Here is a 20527-nt window from a genome sequence, read left to right on the forward strand (position 1 = left end):
TCTGGATGAGGTGGAAAGCCAATGGAAGGGTGTACCAGGGTAGTAATGTAACTTGAGTTTTGGCAGATGTAGTGAGAATATAATACAAGGTGACAAGAGTGAAGAGGGAAATGTACTCCAGAAGGAGCAGCCAGAGAGGGAGGAAGAAAACCAAGAGAGAGTCTATAAAGGAAGTCAGAGGAAAATGGAATGACTTGTCTCAGTTATTCATTGAGCCAAGGACTTCAAAATAAGAAAAGTCAAATCTTAAAGAGATTAAGATAAAAACAGAAAAGTTTCTACTAGATTTAACAATAAGGATCAATAATAAATAAAGAGGAAGAGAGAATCTGTAATGAACTAAGGGAGTACGCTTTTTATTCTGAGATAATTATAGATTCATCAGCAATTTTAAGAAATAATAGAGGCCAGGAACAGTGGCTCACACCTGTAATCCCAGCACTTTGGGAGGCCACAGTGGGCAAATCACTTGAGCTCAGGAGTTTGAGACCACCCTGGGCAACAAAGTGAGACCCCATCTGTACGACAAATACAAAAATAAACTGTGTGTGGTGGCTCATGTCTGTGGTCCCAGCTACTCAGGAGGCTGAGGTGGGAAGATGGCTTGAGACTGGGAAGCAGAAGTTGCAGTGAGCCAAGATCATGCCACTGCATTGTAGGCTAGGCAACAGCATCAGACCCTCTCTTGAAACAAGGAAACAAGGACCCTCTCTCGAAACAAGGACAGGACAGGACAGGACAGGACAGGACAGGACAGGACAGGAAAGGAAAGGAAAGGAAAGGAAAGGAAAGGAAAGGAAAGGAAAAAAAGAAAGGATAGGAAAGGAAAAAGAGAAAGAGAGGAAGGAAGGAGGCTTTCAGATAGCTTGGCTGTGAAAAGCAAAGATTAAAGCAAGTGCTAGTGAAGTTACGGGGACTGTGTTTTTTGTTGTTGTTTTTTTTGTTTGTTTGTTTGTCTGTTTTAAGTTTTTTGTTTGATTTTAAAAGGGGAGAGACCTGAGCAAGCCTAACAACTGAGAGGAAAAATGCAGTAGAGAGAGGTAGAAGGAAAAAGAGAAATATGAAGTGACTGATACAGTTAGCTTATTTCTTTTTTTCTTTTTTCTTTTTTTTTTTCCTTGAGACAGAGTCTCTTGCTCTTGTTGCCCAGGCTGGAGTACAATGGTATGATCTTGGCTCACTGTAACCTCTGCCTCCCGGGTTCAAGCGATTCTCCTGCCTCAGCCTCTCAAGTAGCTGGGATTACAGGCGCCCACCACGACGCCTGGCTAATTTTTAGTATTTTTAGTAGAGATGGAGTTTCACCATGTTGGCCAGGCTGGTCTCGAACTCCTGACCTCAAGTGATCCACCCGCCTTGGCCTCCCAAAGTGCTGGTATTACAGGCCTGAGCCACCATGCCCAGCGATACAGCTAGTTTTTCAAAAGAGCTGGGAAAACAGATTCATAATACAAATGAAGAGATTACTCAAGCTAAGAAGAGGGGCACTTCCAGTGAGACAGGAAGATGAAAGAAAAGGTTGGGCTTGGGGCAGAAAAGTCTGTATCGGGTGTTGGAAGTAGTGAGGGAGGTCCCATTTCTGGTATTATCTTTTTGTATCAAAGGAAGTAAAAATCATCTGTGCTTAAGGTTGTAGGAGGAAGTGGCGGGGGAAGACGAAGATTTGATGATGAAAGAGGATCAAATTTAGTCTGAGCAAAATGAGAGAAGAAGCCAATCAGAGAAAAGACCATTCATAATCAGCACTTAAAGTTCTGGCTGATTCTGAAACATGTAATTGTGTTAACAATAATTTCCAAATTTTTATAATTTATCCCAATTGTGTTTTTTATCCTAAATGTAGAAAAAGAAATGGTGACACAGGAGGAAGTTTTACAGGGTTGGTTTAAAAGAAGGACAGTGAAACAAAAGAGAAATAGTTAAACAAATATCCCATAACTTTAAGTATACAAGCAAAAGATTATTCCTTGTTAAAAATGTGGTTCTACATCAAAGAAATGCCTGCAAAAAAAGGATTACAGATTTTTTTCCTTCTCATATAATGAAAATATTTCCTTTGCATAAAAATAAATGTATTGTAGGTTTGATTTGGGTTTAGAACTTAAAAATAGATGTGAATACAGAGATAGTTTGAAATTCTCATCTGTTTAACTCCTGTTCTCTATTCTGGTTTGTCTTGGGTCTCTTAACAGTACCTAGAAGGGAGTCTAAAACTTGAAATATTTCCCTCACCATAGAAAATGGCAGTGGAGTTTTAAACTTCTGCAGAAATGCTAACGTGAAGATCCCTTATGGCTATGGCACACAGCTCTGAATTGCATTAGTTTTCTAACCATTTCTGCCTAAGATCTTATCACTGATTTATCCAAGTAGACACTGGGTTCCTAGTGCTTTTGAATTGCAAAGGGCAACTAGAGGGACATTTTGAAAATCATTTATTTAAAAGTCATTTTTAATCTGGAAAACGTTTATTTCCAAGTGTGCAAAAGGGTGAAGATCAGGTTTAATTTTTAGTAATGAAAACATTTTGGCCTAAGTATTCTGAGATGTGGTTTTAAAAATATTGAATAAAACAAGATATATCTGAAGAATTATAGTACTCATTAAACATTGAGTGGCTGAATTGATGGATAGTGTTAAAGGATCTCCTGAAGCTTGAATTATTGCTAAATCTAAATCTAAACACTCAAAACACCTTTTAATAGTCTCTTCTTCCTCGGTTTCTGATATGTTAGAAAGAAAAATATATGCAAAAATGACTGTGCTATTTCTAAAGATTATTGCTTAAGATTAAATTAAACATTTAGGGCTGAAAAATAAAATGTATGAGTATTACTTTACCCGTCAACAGTGACTGCTGACTCCAGAAACATTCTAACTACACAGAAATTCAAAGCATAGCTGAAAATCTGGGCTAATCTCTAGTCTCCCTATTTCACATGAAAAACATTATTACAATACATCATTTAGTTCACCCACACTTTTCTTGTGTGAAATAGATCCCTTACATTTAATTTAAATCAAGTAGAATAAGAATTCTCATCAGGCACTTTAAATATTAGACAAAACATAAATAAATGCATATAATTACTGAAAACCTTTACAAAAATGTAAGCAACTAGGACATCTATTTTCCTTTAAAACAGCAGCCCCCAACCTTTTTGGCACGAGGGATCTGTTTCATGAAAGATAATTATTACACAGACTGGTGGGGGTCGGGGGAGGCTTTGGAATGAAACTGTTCCATCTCAGATCAGGCATTAGATTTCACAAGGAGCATGCAACCTAGATCCCTCACATGTGCAGTTCACAGTAGGGTTCATGTTCCTACAAGAATCTAATGCCACCACTGATCTGACAGGAGGCAGAGCTCAGGCGGCAATGCTCACTAGCCTGCTGCTCAGCTCATCTCCTGCTGTGCATTCCATTCCTAAAAGGTCATGAACCAGCAGAGGTGTGGGGACCCCTGCTTTAAAACAAATTGCTTATTAAATGTTAATAAACAGCTCCATATTCCTACTGGACACTAAAATTACATCTAAATTTTTCTCTTACCTAATTTTACAGGAAAGCCTGGAGGAAGCTTCATCTGAACAAATTCTCTAAGCTTGTTAAAGTGCTTGAAGGGAGCTATTACTTCTAAAACATTCAATAATCTGAAAAATGGAAGAAGAAAAAAATGTTTTCATTGTTCAAATTGCTATGTGTCCTTACACTTTTTAACTACATGCTTCAAACTTGGACAGTAGTATTGACTTCCAGATATTAAGGATGAGTAAATTACACACTTTATTCCTCCTTTTTACTCTATAATGGTTTGTAACTTTTGATTGTTCAGCCATAATTTTCACAGTTGTTTGATTTTAGGTCCATATTTAGATGGACTCAAAGCTAATAACTAGATTCACTGTTTGGGTGGCTGATTTCCACTGTCAATTTATTGTGTGTGTAAAAGGCTCTTAAGTGCTTAATATTCCTTGATTTCCTGCATATTTGATAAATGATTGCTTATCTTTATTATGTTTAAAGGGAAATTTGACTCATATAAAATTTCAGGTTATACTATCTTTCCCTCTGAACTACAATTTCATAATATATCTTAGCATTCTATATCATATTAATCATTATGCTATAATTTCTTTCATGTTTTGGTTGGATGCATTTCTTTTTTAAGTAGTATTATTTTTCTTTCAAAAAAGTCCTATGACTGCTACGTTTCTTGAATTCTTTCGTGCTTGAGAATATCTTCAGTTGCCTCCATACATAAATGAAAGTTAGAAATACTGACAGATCACACTTCTGTTACTTCAGAAAAGCAAAGATATATGAAAATATGTAAGGCCAGGATGATTTTAGCCCTTTTCTGCCAGGGTGCCTTTGGATTTCTTTATCAATAACTAAAGCCTAATAGTTAGATCAGGATAATTTTTGTTACTAATCATTCTGTATCAATTTTTCGTGGAACCTAACGTCATCCTCTAGATTTAGTTCTTCATTACTGAGAAAATTTCTTCTATCATATTTTGAATATTATTTTGATTATACTTGGAGGCCTTTTAAGTAAAACATGAATGACTCATATTGAACCACTTTTGTCCTCCATACAAATTGCTTGTGTAATTTCTTTAATCTCTTCTTCTACTGAATTCACCAAGAGCTGTCAAAATTTAATTTTCAGTTACATCTATTCTATTCATTACTGTTTCTACTGTATGTTTTGTAACAGTGTCATTTAGTGCTCAATTTATTTCCTTAGCTTTACAATTTCCTTTTCATTTCATTTTACTGTCTTACATTCTCATCTCAGAAAGATCTACTTTATACTGATTTCATGTTCTTTCTTGTTTTCTATGGCATATATAGGTAATTTTCTTTTTTTTTTTTTTTTTTTTTTTTGACCTTTTAGAACAAATTCTTTGGCATTTGTACTCTGTGTTCTATATTTCTTTTTCTTTTCTTTCTTCCTTTTTTTTTTTTTTGAGATGGAGTTTCACACTTGTTGCCCAGGCTGGAGTGCAATGGCGTGATGTCGGCTCAATGCGAACTCTGCCTCCTGGGTTCGAGCAATTGTCTCAGCCTCCCGAGTAGCTGGGATTACAGGCACGTACCACCACTCCTGGCTAATTTTGTATTTTTAATAGAGACGGGGTTTCTCCATGTTGGTCAGGCTGGTCTCAAACTCCCGACCTCAGGTGATCCACCCGCCTCAGCCTCTGAAAGTGCCGGGATTACAGGCGTGCGCCACTGTGCCCGACTCCTCATTTCATTTTCTTTTTCAGGAGTAGTGGTTATAACTGCCACATTTTATAAATTCTAAGATACTCTTTTTTTTCATATAACATATCTGAAATTAGGATAACTCCTAAAATTGATGACATCTTAATATTCGCTGTAATTTTCATCTTTATTAGTAAGTAGAATATAAAATTGGTGAATCTTTGGCCAGGTGTGGTGGCTCACACCTGTAATCCCAGCACTTTGAGAGGCCCAGGTGGACAGATCACCGGAGGTCAAGAGTTTGAGACCAGCCTGGCCAACATGGTGAACCCCATCTCTACTAAAACTACAAAAATTATCCAGGCGTGGTAGCGCACACATGCCTGTAGTCCCAGCTAATTGGGAGGCTGAGGCAGGAGGATCACTTGAACCTGGGAGACAGAGGTTGCAGTGAGCCGAGATTGCACCATTGCACTCCAGCCTTAGCAACAGAGTGAGACTCTGTCTCAAAATAAATAAATAAATAATAAAATAAAATTGGTGCATCACTGAGTCAATTGGGTCCTAGATATGACAGATTATGGCAGATCTGTATGTGTAGCTAACTTTCCACATTTTCTGATACTTATGTCTCTCTGACATAACTTGAGGGCTGTACAGAACATTCTATCTACTTTTCTAAAGCCTAGGTATGGGGAAAGCTCAGGTATGTACATACTTTTTAAAAAAAATATGCACCCTGCTCTCTTCTCCAATCATTTTTTAAAAATGTATTAGGCCGTTAAAAAATTAATGCATTAGGCCAGATTTGAAAGGGAAGGAACTAGTAAGAGAAAATAGCCCAGTGCTTCATCTCCTCCCTCCCACTTTAGTGAGGAGCCTAAAACTATCGTTGTATCAGTCAGTTCTTGCTACCCATCTCTCATTCCAGTCATTTTTCCAAATTGAGTATTTTTAAAAAGGAGCATCCAATGAGTGCATGTTTGAGAGGATATATTCAACATGTTTACCAGAATATTATTGCAAATGGTGACAAACTACAAATAACCAAAATGTTTATCAGTAAATGAATGATAAACAGTATATCAACACTACAAAATATCAAGGAAAAAGAATAGACGAAAATATAATCACTGTAAAACTTCAAGACACACTCATTTTTTCTTTTCTTTTTTTGAGATGGAGTCTCCTTTGTCGCCCAGGCTAGAGTGCAGTGGTGCGATCCTGGCTCACTGCAACTTCTGTCTCCTTGGTTCAAGCAATTCTCCTGCCTCAGCCTCCCTAGTTGCTGGTTTTACAGGCATGCGCCATATGCCTAGCTAATTTTTATATTTTTAGTAGAGATAGGGTTTTACCACGTTGGCCAGGCAGATCTCAAACTCGTGACCTCAGGTGATCCGCCCGCCTTAGCCTCCCAAAGTACTGGGATTACAGGCATGAGCCACCACGCCCAGCCAAGATACACTCACTTTTAAATGAAAACAAGAAACACACAGAACAAAACATGAATGATTCCCCCATTTTTATTTTAAAAAACGAAAAATATGGATAACTCTAGTCAAAAATACACCAAATAGTCATTAACTACTGATGTGTTAAAACATCACATTTTATTCTGTAAATTTCCATACTTTTTGATTTTTTTAAAAAACAAGCATGTATTCATATATTACTTTTATAATTTAAATAACCTACTCGGCTGGGCATGGTGGCTCGTGCCTGTAATCCCAGCACTTTGGGAAGGTGAGGTGGGTGGATCACCTGAGGTCAGGGGTTCGAGGCCAGCCTGGCCAACATGGTGAAACCTCATCTCTACTAAAAATACAAAACTTAGCTGGGCGTGGTGGTGGGCACCTGTAATCCCAGCTACTCGAGAGGCTGAGGCAGGAGAATCGCTTGAACCCAGAAGGCGGAGGTTGCGGTGAGCCGAGATTGTGCCACTGCACTCCAGCCTGGGCGACAGAGCAACACTCCATCTTTTTAAAAAAAAAAAAAAAAAAAAAAAATCTACTCAAAAATGTATCTGGTGAAAGTAGTAAAACTCAATACTGTTGCAAACCAGAAAATTTCCAGAGTGGTGCACACACTATCAAGGCAATGGCTATCTGCTTTTCATTTCAAAGGTCTCAAATGCACCACTGGGGTACAAATATTATTACAGCCTTTAGGGTTTAATAGTTTCTTTCATAAACATTTGTAGTTAGTAACAAACTTACAACTCTATCCCTAAGGGAAATTCCTGGCTCATGGCTATTGTAGCTTTAAACGTTTTCTTACTCTCTTTGCACACCAATTCTCTACCCAGATGAGGAGCTCTAAAATGGGAGGAAAAAAAAAAGTTAGGAAACTTTTTCCATAGTCTATCACCTTCCTAAGAAGCATCTGTCATCTTTCAATGACATTCATTAATATTTCAATTTTTCTTACTGTCTGTAGAAATAAAATTATGCTAAAAGAGAATAAGATATGCATAAGAAATTGACAAGGTCAATAAAAAAGAATAGCAAAGAGTAAAAGTTCAGAAATTATCAGATCTAAACTAATTTCACATTGAATATAATCTTAATAATCACTATTTTTAGGAATAAAGAAAATCATTAGTAAAAAACTTTTTAAGGTATCATTGTATATCTTTAAAGCCACTTATTCAATTCAACTTCTTTACTGCATATTGCAGTCTCTTCACTGATTAATAAGAAATATTGTGAAGAATAAGGAATTCTATATTAACTATTATCAAAAGAAAATTATCAATTTAGCATAAAGATCTAATTGGCTTTTATTTGCAGTTCTAGCACAGGACAGTACCTAATTCTGTGAAGTAGAATGAGCATTCCAATAAGCTGAACAGAGGAGGTTATCTTTAGAGACTGAAAAGGGCTGAAGTGGAAACAGTGGGGAAAAAAGGTGATCTGGTTATTTCAAAGTTGCTTTCCTTATACAGTTAAAAAAACAGAAGACTTCATTACTATGCCGACTCAGGTTGCCTGGAATGTCCTTTTTTTCTTTTCAAACTGGCCCATTTCAAAGTTCAGTTTAACTATGTAGTACTTAGCAGAAGTAACTGCATTCTGGTTTGGTATGGTCTGCTGGTGCCTAGTGCATGCAGGAGGCTAATCTAATACAACAATCCACTCACCAATTTTGTTTAACACTATAAAATATTAAGGTGAGGCACAGTGGCTCATAGCTGTAATCCCAGCATTTGAGAGGCCGAGGCAGGTGGATCACTCGAGCCCATGAGTTTGAGACCAGCCTGACCAACATGGTGAAACCCTGTCTCCACTAAAATACAAAAATTAGCTGGGCATGGTGGAGCGCACCTGTAATCCCAGCCACTCGGGAGGCTGAGGTGAGAGAATGGCTTGAACCTGGGATGCGGAGGTTGCAGTGAGCCGAGATCACACCCACTGCACTCCAGCCTAGGCAACAGAGTGAGACTCCATCTCAAAAAAAAAACTATAAAAATATTAAGATGGAAACACCTTGGAGAAATTAGAAAAATACAACAAAACTTTCAATAAGAAAAAAAAATGATGACAACTCCTTCCTAAACAGGAGCGGGAAAGTAATATTTTATATTTTATTCTCCACCAAAAGGAAATAATGGTTGACCAGGATACACTTTTTACTTATCCATTTATCAAAAATAAATCCTTTCTTTATTCATTCATCATTCTTTCAGTCAATAAATATAAAATGAGTATGAGCTATGTGGTAGGCACTCTACTGTTAGTAATATTACATCAGCAAAGGTCCTATGGAAGGATGGTGAGTAGTCTAGCACAGGTTGAAACTAAAGGATAATGACAGGTGAGGAGCTTGGAAAGGCAAAAAAGAAGATAAATAATGAATGGCCTTGCACACTATGCTAAAAAATCAGGATAATCACAAAATAGAAAAGCTCATCATACAATGGGAAATCTCAAATAAGCAACTGTCCTGTGCAATTTCCTACATCCTATTTCCTTAGAACAGTGTTCTTTAGTTTTTTAGGTGTGTATAAATTGACAGGAGGGATATAGAAAGAAACATCTACAACCATTTGCAAGAGTTTACATAATTTGGGACATTTTGTCCTTATTATACTTAATCCATATTTTTAAAAGGTAGAAGAACTGCTTCAGTCAAAAATATATCAATAATTCTCTCCAAAATAATTTTACACCTAAATATTCACATATTCAGTTTTTACAAATTATTCTTTCTAAAAGTCAAATAATACATAAACAACAAAAAAACTTACTTTCCATTTTCAGCAGATATATATTCTTCCCATGTAATAGTGTTCTGAGGAGGAGGTGTAAGCGACTGTCTTCGAATCGGCTGCCAAAAACAAAAATAAAGAAAGAAATTGGGGGTGGGGGAAAAAGAAAAATGTTATCTTTTAAATATAAGATGAAAATATATAGTAAACGATTAAAACCAACAATCTACTTAATCTCTTCAATATAATACTTGAAAAGGTTACTTCCAAGATCATTCCATGGTGGTTTAAGTTCTATTGGTAATATTTATTATCAATTTTTTTCTAAATCCCAAAAAGACAAATATCAAAGTAATAACACCCATTCATTGAATGTGTCAATCATCTAAAATGTTCCTAGCATCATACTAGCTGCTAAACATAGGAACTACAAAGAAGTGTAAAAACTAACTCTGGGCCAGGCATGGTGGCTCATGCTTGTAATCCCAGCACTTTAGGAGGCCAACGTGGGTGGATCACAAGGTCAGGAGTTCAAGACCAGCTTGGCCAAGATGGTGAAACCCCGTCTTTACCAAAAATACAAAAGAATTAGCTGGGCTTGGTGGTGAGTGCCCGTAATCCCAGCTACTCAGGAGGCTGAGGCAGAGAATTGCTTGAACCCAGGAAGCGGAGGTTGCAGTGCGCCGAGATGGTGTCACTGCACTCCAGCTTGGGCGACAGAGCAAGAGTTCACCTCAAACAAAAAACAAAAAACTCTGACTTCAAGGAATTTACAATTCAGTTAGAAAGAAAAGAAAAAAATACAGACATGAACAGTTAACCAGAAATACAAAAGAGCATATTAAAGGCCAAATGAGATTACAGAAAATGGAAAATATGTCAGAAATGATAGGAATCTTCTGTGGGTAATAATCAAGACTATGCAATTGGACTTCAGATTTAAATGAAGATGAAACAGTGTTTTTAAAACAGAGAAAATTAAAGGTAAAAAACACAAGGAGACTGATTTAAACTCAGATGGGAAGTTTAAAATGAAGATCAACTTAGATGATAAAAATTGCAAAGGTCAGATTTTAAAACTTTCACCTTATCTTTGCTAAATATGAATTTCAATCACTATAAGATGGACTGGCAAGAAGGAACTAAACTCTGGAGCACAAGTGGAAATTGGAAATTCCTGGGCCAGGTGGAATGGCTCATGCCTGTAATCCCAACACTTTGGGAGACAAAGATGGGAGAATCACTTGAGCCCATGAGTTTGAGACCAGCCTAGGCAATAAAATGAGGCTCTGTTTCTTAAAAACAACAACAACAACATTAGCTGAGTGTGGTGGTGCATGCCTGTGGTCCCAGTTACTTGAAAAGCTGAGGCAGGAGGATCACTTGAGCCCAGGAGGTTGATGCTGCAGTGAGCCAAGATTACACCACTGCACTCCAGCCTGGGTAACAGAGTAACACCCTGCCTCATAGGAAGAAAAAAAAGAACTGGCCAGGCATGGTGGCTCATGCCTATAATCCTAGCACTTTGGGAGGTCAAGGCTGGTGGATCACTTGATGTCAGGGGTTCAAGACCAGACTGGCCAATATGTTGAAACCCCATCTCTACTAAAAATACAAAAATTAGCCAGGCGTAGTGGCTCACACCCGTAATCCTAGCTACTCAGGAAGCTGAGATAGGAGAATCACTTGAACCCAGGAGGCAGAGATTGCAGTGACCTGAGATCACGTCACTGCATTCCATGACCCAAGATGACGCCACTGTACTCCGGACTGGACAACAGAGCGACTCTCTGTCTCAAGAAAACAAAACAAAACAAAAAAAACCTCATTTTTAAAAAAAATTTTTTTTCAATTGATAATGAAAATCTTACAGGACTATGGAGCAAAAAGATAGTAAGTGAAAGACTAATATAAATAATAAGATGATAACAACATTAAGAGAGGGTCTCATTCAAGAAATGTGGTTTTACATATAATCAGTGTAAGATGTTAATGAGCCGTATATTAGAGTTGTTAAAATCAAGGACTGTTAAGACACAAAATTGAGTTAGAATCCCAGCTCCAATACCTGGTAGTTGTGTGAATTTGGGCAAGTTACTTTTTATTATGTCAACTTAACTCAAAATGGGAATTGGGCCACTAACTCATAGTTAAAAATTAATGGAGATAACATATGTAAAAAGCTTAGTGCAGGCCAGGTGTGATGGCTCATGCCTATAATCCTGGCACTTTGGGAGGCCAAGGCAAGTCGATCCCTTGAGCTCAGGAGTTCGAGACTAACCTGGGCAGCATAGCAAAACCCCATCTCTACAAAAAATACAGAAAAAAAAAAAGTAACCAGGAGTGTTGGCACACACCTGTGGTCCCAGCTACTTGAAGGGCTGAAGTGGGAGGACGGCTTGAGCCCAGGACATGGAGGCTGCAGTGAGCCGAGATCATGCCACTGCACTCTAGCCTGTAGGACAGAACAAGACTGTCTCAAAAAAAAAAAAGAGAGAGAGAAGCAGTAAATGGAGGAAAAGTTTTTTCTCTGTCCTCCCTGTTTTCTGCCTAACTACAGAACATAAATTTTGCTTCACTGGAGATAACCTATACTCTTACTGGCTCAGCGACAGCACCAGAGGAATCTGCAAACAAACCTTACTCCTTTCCTGTCCTTGGAAACCTAAAATCACTTTCGTTTGTCCTGTCATTTCTCCACAAATTTATTGTTCTTTGTTGAAGATGCTATATAAGTTGAGTCCTAAGCCACTATTTTGAGTTACTTTTTTTTTTTTTTTTGGAGACATAGTCTCACTCTGTTACCCAGGCTGGAGTACAGTGGCACAATCTCGGTTCACTGCAACCTCTGCCTCCCAGGTTCAAGCAATACTTCTGCCTCAGCCTCCTGAGTTGAGATTACAGGTGTGCATCACCAAGCCCAGCTAATTTTTGTATTTTTAATAGAGATGGGGTTTCGTCATGTTCGCCGGGCTGGTCTCAAACTCCTGGCCTCAAGTGATCTGCCCAACTCAGCCTCCCAAAGTGCTGGGATTACAGGTGTGAGCCACTGTGCCCAGTCCTTGAGTTACTTTTCATTGGGGTTTCTCGTGTGGTGTGCGGCACGCATTAATAAACTTGTGTGCTTTTCTCTTGTAAACCTGTCTTTTGGTACGAGAGTCCATATCAACTAAGAACTAAGTTTGGAAGAAGTAAAGTTTAGTTTCCTTTACAGTATAATGGGGGCCAAAAGAAAAGACTGTTTCAATATCAAACTACAGAGACTTTGAGGAGAAAGAAGCCTGAAAAAGGCCATAAATTTTGTTGGTTAGAAGTCACTGGTAATCTCTGATCATGGCCACCAGGTCCAGCTAATGTTTTGTATTTTTTAGTAGAGACGGGGTTTCACCATGTTAGCCAGGCTGGTCTCGATCTCCTGACCTCATGATCTGCCCACCTCAGCCCCCCAAGTGCTGGGATTACAGGCGTGAGCCACCGCGCCCGGCAGTATGAATCATCTTATACCATGTGAATGGAAGGCCACATCCTAGGAATGGCAGAGAAGACAAAAGAAAAAAAGCTGTCTGAGATTAACTCACAGAGCAGAGAAAAACCACACAAACTCAGATTTTTATATGAGAGAAAAACAATCTTTTATCTTGTTTAAGTCACTGTTCTTTTGAGATTTCTTATAAGCAGCCAAACTTACATCATAACCAATACCAAATTCCAAATTTACACTGGGATATTATACATAATACTATGGCATGTAGCAATGGCTTATCAGTAGAATGACGAAGAGGCTTAAAAGCTAGTTAATGAACCTCACAAATGCTGTGGCAAAACATTAGGTAAAATAGTATCTAGTGATATGCCAGAAAGCAGAGAGACATGCGTTAATAGAACCTTTAATTTTAGGGGAAACTGTTGGAAACGTTTAAGATTGCTCTGCAACCTAGAACCACAGCAAAGACTAATCCCATATCCACCGAAATCTCTATCTATTAATATTTTTAATATTATATATATAACATTTTCATGGTAAAGACACATTTGTCACATGATTACATAACGTGGCACGTCACATCATTATATTTTTTTCAGGTAATAACTTTTCCAAATAAGTTTCTACCATTTCTAAATAAACTCTTTCTAAATAGTACATTATACATTCCCCATCTTAGTAAAGAGTGTAATCAATGTAATTTAACCTTTTATTGAGCACTTTATCTCACTGTTATAAATATCAATTATCATATTCTAAAAATGTCTTTCTAGTTTAAGTTTATCCTAATTAGTCCTTTATTTTTTTTCAACAAATCCCAAATAGATCCAGAGTCATTTATTATATACTGACATTTCTAGCTGAATCCTTCAGTGCCCCCTCTATACTGATGCCATGGCTATCTAACGGAACAGGAAGACACAGAGGATGGTGCAATACCAGATAACTCTTTAATGTTATTTTGCCAAATCAATCAGCTCTGTAACTGAAATACCTTCAAGCCTTTCCCTCATAATTAAATGTAAAACTTCTGACGACTATTTTCCTTGAAGCATATAGGAAATACTTTATTTCTAGGTTTGTTATCATTCTAATATTTCATATGGCAAAGCCTTCTGAAAGTTTAAGATATTCATGTATTTTATTATGTATTCCTATTTAGATTTGTAAATAAAGAAAAAAATCCATGCCAGTACAGTGGCTCACGCCTGTAATCCCAGCACTCCGGGAGGCCGAGGCAGGTGGATCATGAGATCAGGAGTTCGAGACCAGCCTGACCCATATGATGAAACCCCGTCTCTACTAAAAATACAAAAATTAGCCGGGTATGATGGTGCACACCTGTAATTCCAGCTACTCAGAAGGCTGAGGCAGGAGAACTGCTTGGAGCTGGGAGATGGAGGTTACAGTGAGCTGAGATCATGCCATTGCATTCCAGCCTGGGCAACAGAGCAAGAGCAAGACTCCATCTCAAAAAAGAAAAAAAAAAATCCATAATCATGAATAGGGCTTAACTCAATATTCTGAACATACAGTTGGCACAGTATAAGTGCTTTTATCACTGACTCTAAGGTATAAACGGAGTATTGTTCCCTACTCCAATGATAACTGGTTACAAGAAGGAGCTAAAAATACAAGAGCAAGTATCCATGATTTAAGAATTTCTGAGCACTTAAATTTTGCTATCAAAATTTTTGTCAAAAATATATATTAAATACTAGAACCACATCTGGGAAAGAAGAGAAAAAAAGGCAGAAGAAGTACAGTAAAAGCAGTCAAATGGCAAATAATTCCTTCTAAATATTACCTATAAGCCATTTCTTGCAGAAATTGAAATAAATGTTTGGCTGGGGGTAGGGGACAAGAAGAAACCCAAAAGCTATTTATTTAAAATAAAGTATATAAATTCATTCCAAAAAGGAGTAGACATTTATTTTTAAGAACTGAAATTCTATTAAAACATGGCTTTAAAATATAGAATTTTCATGTCTTTTGAAAAAAATAAGAAATCATATATATTTTCTAGATTTTTGAAACTTTTAATAATTCTCTAAAATCAAAAATATACTTTTTACTATTATGTGCTCCACTAGTTTTTACTACATTTACCAATAACATATTCCCAGGATTATTTCTTAAGGTTTCCCCACTCTTTCCCAACTTCATTTTCTCAGTATGTTGAAAGAATTGCTAAGACATGTTAATACCTGGATATACAGAAAGAAGAAACTATAACAAAGACAGACTAAGAAGCAAAGTACTTAAAGCAAGAACAGGCTTGCAGTCAAGTTCCTAAAATAAAAGCCCATCTCTGCTTCTCTATCTTCGTAACTCAGACAAATTAACTTACTTAAATCTCAATTTCTTTTTTATAAAATGGGCAATGGCTCTCACCTCTTTAGATCATTACAATAACTAAATCAGATAATATATGGAAAATACTTGGTACAAGGCCCATGCTAACAACTCCAGTGCTTTAAGTCAACATCAATAAGCAAGAAAACTCTGTTGAGGTGTATATGAATTCAGTTTTTGTTGTTTTCTTTTTTCAGCCAGCTATGAAAGACATCCAATAAATTTAGTTTTTAACCTGCAGAAGCTGAAATTGAGTTTATGGCACTCAACTCAGATTAGGTGGGCCACTGGAGAATCCTTCATTACTCTCTGATAAAATATAATGCTTTCCACACAACTGTTATTAATTAAATACATCTGAGTTACTAATCTACAATTCACGACTTGAAAATTAATATAGCATATAGCATGTCTATTTCTACACTTGATTTGTTCTTACATTGTCAGCTGTGATCTTGAAAGCATCAATTTTCAATATTGATTTATAATGTCTTTTTTTTTATTTTTTTTGAAATGGAGTCTCACTCTGTTGCCCAGGCTGGAGTGCAGTGGCATGATGTCGGCTAACTGCAACCTCTGCCCCCTGGGTTCAAGCAATTCTCCTGCCTCAGCCTCCTGAGTAGCTAGGATTACAGGCGTGTACCACCATACCCGCTAATTTTATTTGTATATTTAGTTGACATGGGGTTTCACCATGTTGGCCGGGCTGGTCTTGAATCCTGACCTCAAATGATCCGGTCACCTCAGCCTCACGAAGTGCTGGGATTATAGGTGTAAGCCATCACACCCAGCTATACTGTCTTTTAAAACTTTAAATTTTTAAATCTGGTTCACCATTAAAATGGGAATGTCTCTTGAATTTATTTGACAGATCTCTCCTCTTTGACCCCCTATTGTTTAACCTCACATTAAATAATAGAGTTAAACACTGTTTTCTTTTTTTTTGAGACAGTCTCGCTCTGTTGCCCAGGCTGGAGTACAGTGGAGTGATCTCGGCTCACTGCAACCTCCACCTCCCAGGCTCAAGCAATTCTGCCTCAGCCTCCAGAGTAGCTGGGATTACAGTGTACCACCACGCCTAGCTAATTTTTGTATTTTCCATACAGACGGGGTTTCACCATGTTGGCTAGGCTGGTCTCGAACTCCTGACCTCAAGTGATCCGCCTGCCACCAGCCGTGCCAGCCAAGTTAAACTTATATATACCGTTCTTAAAAAGCTTATTATGTAGGCTTAAAAGAACTGTACTCCTAAAATTATAAACAAAATGCATACAAATATTTCTTTTCCTCTTTCGTGTCCACTATTACATATATATAAACTGCTAACAGTTCCATGCTGCTTTCCAGGTGCTCAATTCTGTGCCTGTGTCTAAGAGAAAAAACAACATACAGCTACCGGTATCCTTCTATAATTAGACCTATCAATTCTATTTTGTTGTTCTTGCATCCTATACCTTACCTAATTAAACCAAATCAAATTATACGTATTGATGAATATCTGATAGAATTACTATTAATATTTTCTTTAAATTTCTTCTAAAAAGATTTATAATTGAACTCTGAAAATATTCTCAAATGCAATTCTTCGATTCCTCCTTATCAAAAGTCCAAACAACATATAACAAGGCACATTTTCTTTATTCTAAAAAAATTTAAAATACAATATTAAAAGGATTACTATGCTGACAAACAAAAACAAAATCTTGGTTCCTAGTAATCATTAAATGACTTAAGTCAGGTTGAAAAATAATAGAGAAATTTAAAAAAAAAATTAATGTTAATATAAAAAAGTCCCTTCTAAGATCAAGAAAAAGCCATGTGCACCTGCTCATAACATTTTTATTCACTATTATACTGGTGTTACTTCCCAGTGCAGTGACGTAAGAAAAACAAATAAAAGAAGTAAGAACAGGCAAGAGAAAAGTAAAACTATCATTATTATTTGATGACATGAGCATTTGTAGAAACTCCTAAGTAATATACAAAAGAGTATAGAATATGCCAGGCACAGTGGCCCACGCCTGTAATCCCAGCACTTTGGGTTGTCAAGGCAGGTGGATCACCTGAGGTCAGGAGTTCTAGACCAGCCTGGTCAACATGGCGAAACCCCGTCTCTACTAAAAATACAAAAACTAGCCGGGTGTGGTGGTGGGTGCCTATAATCTCAGCTACTCCGGAGGCTGAGGCAGGAGAATTGCTTGAACATGGCAGGCAGAGTTGCAGTGAGCTGAGATTGTACCACTGCACTCTAGCCTGGGAGACAGAACGAGACTCTGTCTCCAAGAAAACAAAAAATAAAAATAAAATAAAATAAAAAGACTATAGAATATATAAATGTAGAAATATAAAAATCACATTTATTTTTATATATAAAAAACAAACTGGGAAAAGACAATCTTTTATGATAGCCTCAAAAATATTAAAAATTTACAAGATAAATTTAATAAAATATGGTAATATTTATACACTGAACACTTCTGAGAGAAATTATAGAGAACCTAAATAAGTAAAGAGATACACCATGTTCATCAAACAGAATATTCAATATTGTTAAGATATCAAGTCTCCCCAAATTGATCTATAGATTCAACAGCATCCCTATACAAACCTCAGCAGGCAATACAATGGAGGAGGAATACACTTCTCAAAAAATGATGCTGGAGCAACTGGGCATCCAAGGCAAAAAAAATAAATAAAACTTTCACCTAAACCTCATACTTTCCACAAAATTAACTCAAACTGGTCATTTCCTTAAATGTAAAATATAAAGATATAAAACTTTTAGAAAAAAACACAGGAGAAAATCTTAGACACCTGGATCTAGGCAAAAACTTCTCAGATTTGGCATGTGACACAAGATAAAAACTGATGAATTAGATGTCATCAAAATGATAAACTTTTTTTTCCATGAAAGCCCACTTTGAGAAGATGAAAAGACAAGCTACAGAGTGAGAGGAAATATTTGCAAAACATCTATCTGATGAAGAATTAACATCTGGAAAATATAAAGAACTTTGGGCCAGGCATAACGGCTCATACCTATAATCCCAGCACTTTGGGAAGCTAAGGTAGTCGCCCAGGAGTTTGAGACCAGTCTGGGCAACATGGTAAGACCTTGTCTCTACAAAAAAAATAATAATAATAAAAATAAAAAGTTAAGTGGGCATGGTGATGCATGCCTGTAATCTCAGCTACTTAGGAGACTGAGTTGGGAGGATTGTTTGAGTTGAGGTGGTCAAGGCTGCAGTGAACCAAGATTGTGCCACTGCACCCCAGTCTGACCAAAACAGTAAGATCCTGTCTCAAAAGCAACAACAACTTTGAAAACTCAACAATAACGAAAAAAAGAAAATCCAATTAGGAAAAGAGCAAAAGGCATGAAGAGACATGCTACAGAAGAGGATATACAGATAGCAAATAAGCACATGAAGAGATGACCATTCAATATCATTAGCCATTAGGACAATGCAATTAAATCAAAATGAGATCACATTAAACACTATCAGAATGAGTAACATAGAAAATAATGACAATACCAAAAGCTTGCAAGGATGTAGAAAAACTGGACCATTCATACACTGCTGATGGGAATGTAAGAAACAAAAAACACTTTGGCAGTCTCTTATAAAACTAAACATTCAGCTAACTACAATATGACATAGCAGCTGCACTCTTGGGCATTTATCCCAGAAAAATGAAGACTTATATTAGATTCATACAAAAACCTATGTGTGAATGTTTTTTGCAGCTTAATTCATTATGGCCCAAAACAACCCAGATGTTCTTCAACATGTGAATGGTTAAACAAACTGTGGTACACTAATACCATGAAATACTGCTCAACAAAAAAAAGAACAAACTATTGACACATACAACTTAGATAAATCACCAGTGAATTATGCTAAGTGGAAAAAAAAGCCAATTTCAAAAGGCTAAGGCTAACTATAAAGCCAATTTCAAAAGGCTAACTATATGATTCCATTTACAGAATATCCTTGAAACAGCAACACTAAAGAAATGGAAGAACAGATTAGTGGTTGCAGGCATAAGGGACAGAGAGAGGCTAAGGGGGCAGCAAATGTGCCTAAAAAAGAGGAACATGAGGGATCCTATGGTGGTAGACATCTTCTGTGTCTTGACTACAAATGCCAATATCCTCGCCCTGATATTGTTCTACACTTTGGTAAGATGTTACCATTGGGGGAAACTGGGTGAGGCATACATGGAATCCCTGTATTATTTCATACAACTGTATGTGAATTTATAATTATTTCAAAATAAAAAGCTTAATTAAAAACAATCCAAACAGGCTTTTATGTCAAAATTGATTTACCTACAGATTCAACATTATTATCCCAATCAAAATCCCACCAGATTTTTTATCTTTTGTAGAAACTGACAAATTGAATTTAAATATTCATCAACTATAAAGTTCAAAATCCTATGGTTCATATGGGAAGTGTTTCCTTTAATTTCTGATTAGAAGTTGAAAGCTTAATTATTTAATGTAATTAATATTAATTTGTTCCACTACGTAGTTATCTGGCATTAAACTATGTTTTAATTTTACCTTGCAAAACTACAGCTGCTTAAAATGCTACTTAAAGACCTCTTTAACTATTCAAGTACATCCGGTTACAATCTCTGCCCTTAAGAAAATCAAGTTGTCTATCGTAAATTTAAATGTACATAAATCAGACCAAAAGAGGCAACTGGCAAATAGTCCATGAAACGGCATTCTATAAAGTCTTATTTCCATATACTTATCCCAAATTAGTTTGTTGCCCAAATTTTATTTATTTATTTATTTATTTATTTATTTATTTATTTTGAGACAGAGTCTTGCTCTGTCACCCAGGCTGGAGTGTAGTGGCATGATCTCGGCTCACTGCAAGCTCTGCCTCCCAGGTTCACGCCATTCTCCTGCTTCAGCCTCCTGAGTAGCTAGGATTACCGGCACCCGCCACCACGTCCGGCTAATTTTTTTTTTTTTTTTTTTTTTTTTTTTTTTTTTTTGTATTTTTAGTAGAGACGGGTTTTCACTGTGTTAGCCAGAATGGTCTCGATCTCCTGACCTCATGATCCGCACACCTTGGCCTCCCTTGGCCTCCCAAAGTGCTGGGATTACAGGCATGAGCCACCGCACCTGGCCTGTGTTGCCCAAATTTTTAAAAAAGTAGCAATAACCACCAACACAACAAAATCACTTTTTTTCAAAAGAACTCGAATAAAATTTAAATCACAATATAAGTCCAAAGAGATGG

The 20527-nt window shown here is 36.9% G+C and overlaps 2 protein-coding genes across 4 annotated transcripts in view; both read right to left on the reverse strand.

Moving 5' to 3' along the window:
- The window catches only part of LRRC40 (leucine rich repeat containing 40), a 370991-nt gene that overhangs the window by 122516 nt on the left and 227948 nt on the right, over nt 1-20527 (reverse strand). The gene's annotated exons all lie outside the window — the stretch shown is intronic.
- ANKRD13C (ankyrin repeat domain 13C) overlaps nt 1-20527 on the reverse strand; it is an 87927-nt gene that overhangs the window by 4516 nt on the left and 62884 nt on the right. For 2 of the 3 annotated variants that reach the window (XM_050804616.1, XM_050804606.1), the window contains exons 10-12: nt 9464-9543; nt 7434-7532; nt 3556-3656 (exon numbers count right to left, since the gene is read on the reverse strand). In XM_050804616.1, coding sequence (XP_050660573.1) covers nt 3556-3656; nt 7434-7532; nt 9464-9543 — 280 coding nt within the window. The remainder of the gene's footprint in view (nt 1-3555; nt 3657-7433; nt 7533-9463; nt 9544-20527) is intronic. The other variant, XM_050804626.1, reaches the window with a different exon arrangement.

This window comes from Macaca thibetana, chromosome 1 (genome assembly GCF_024542745.1).
Source record: "Macaca thibetana thibetana isolate TM-01 chromosome 1, ASM2454274v1, whole genome shotgun sequence".
Taxonomy (NCBI): domain Eukaryota; kingdom Metazoa; phylum Chordata; class Mammalia; order Primates; family Cercopithecidae; genus Macaca; species Macaca thibetana.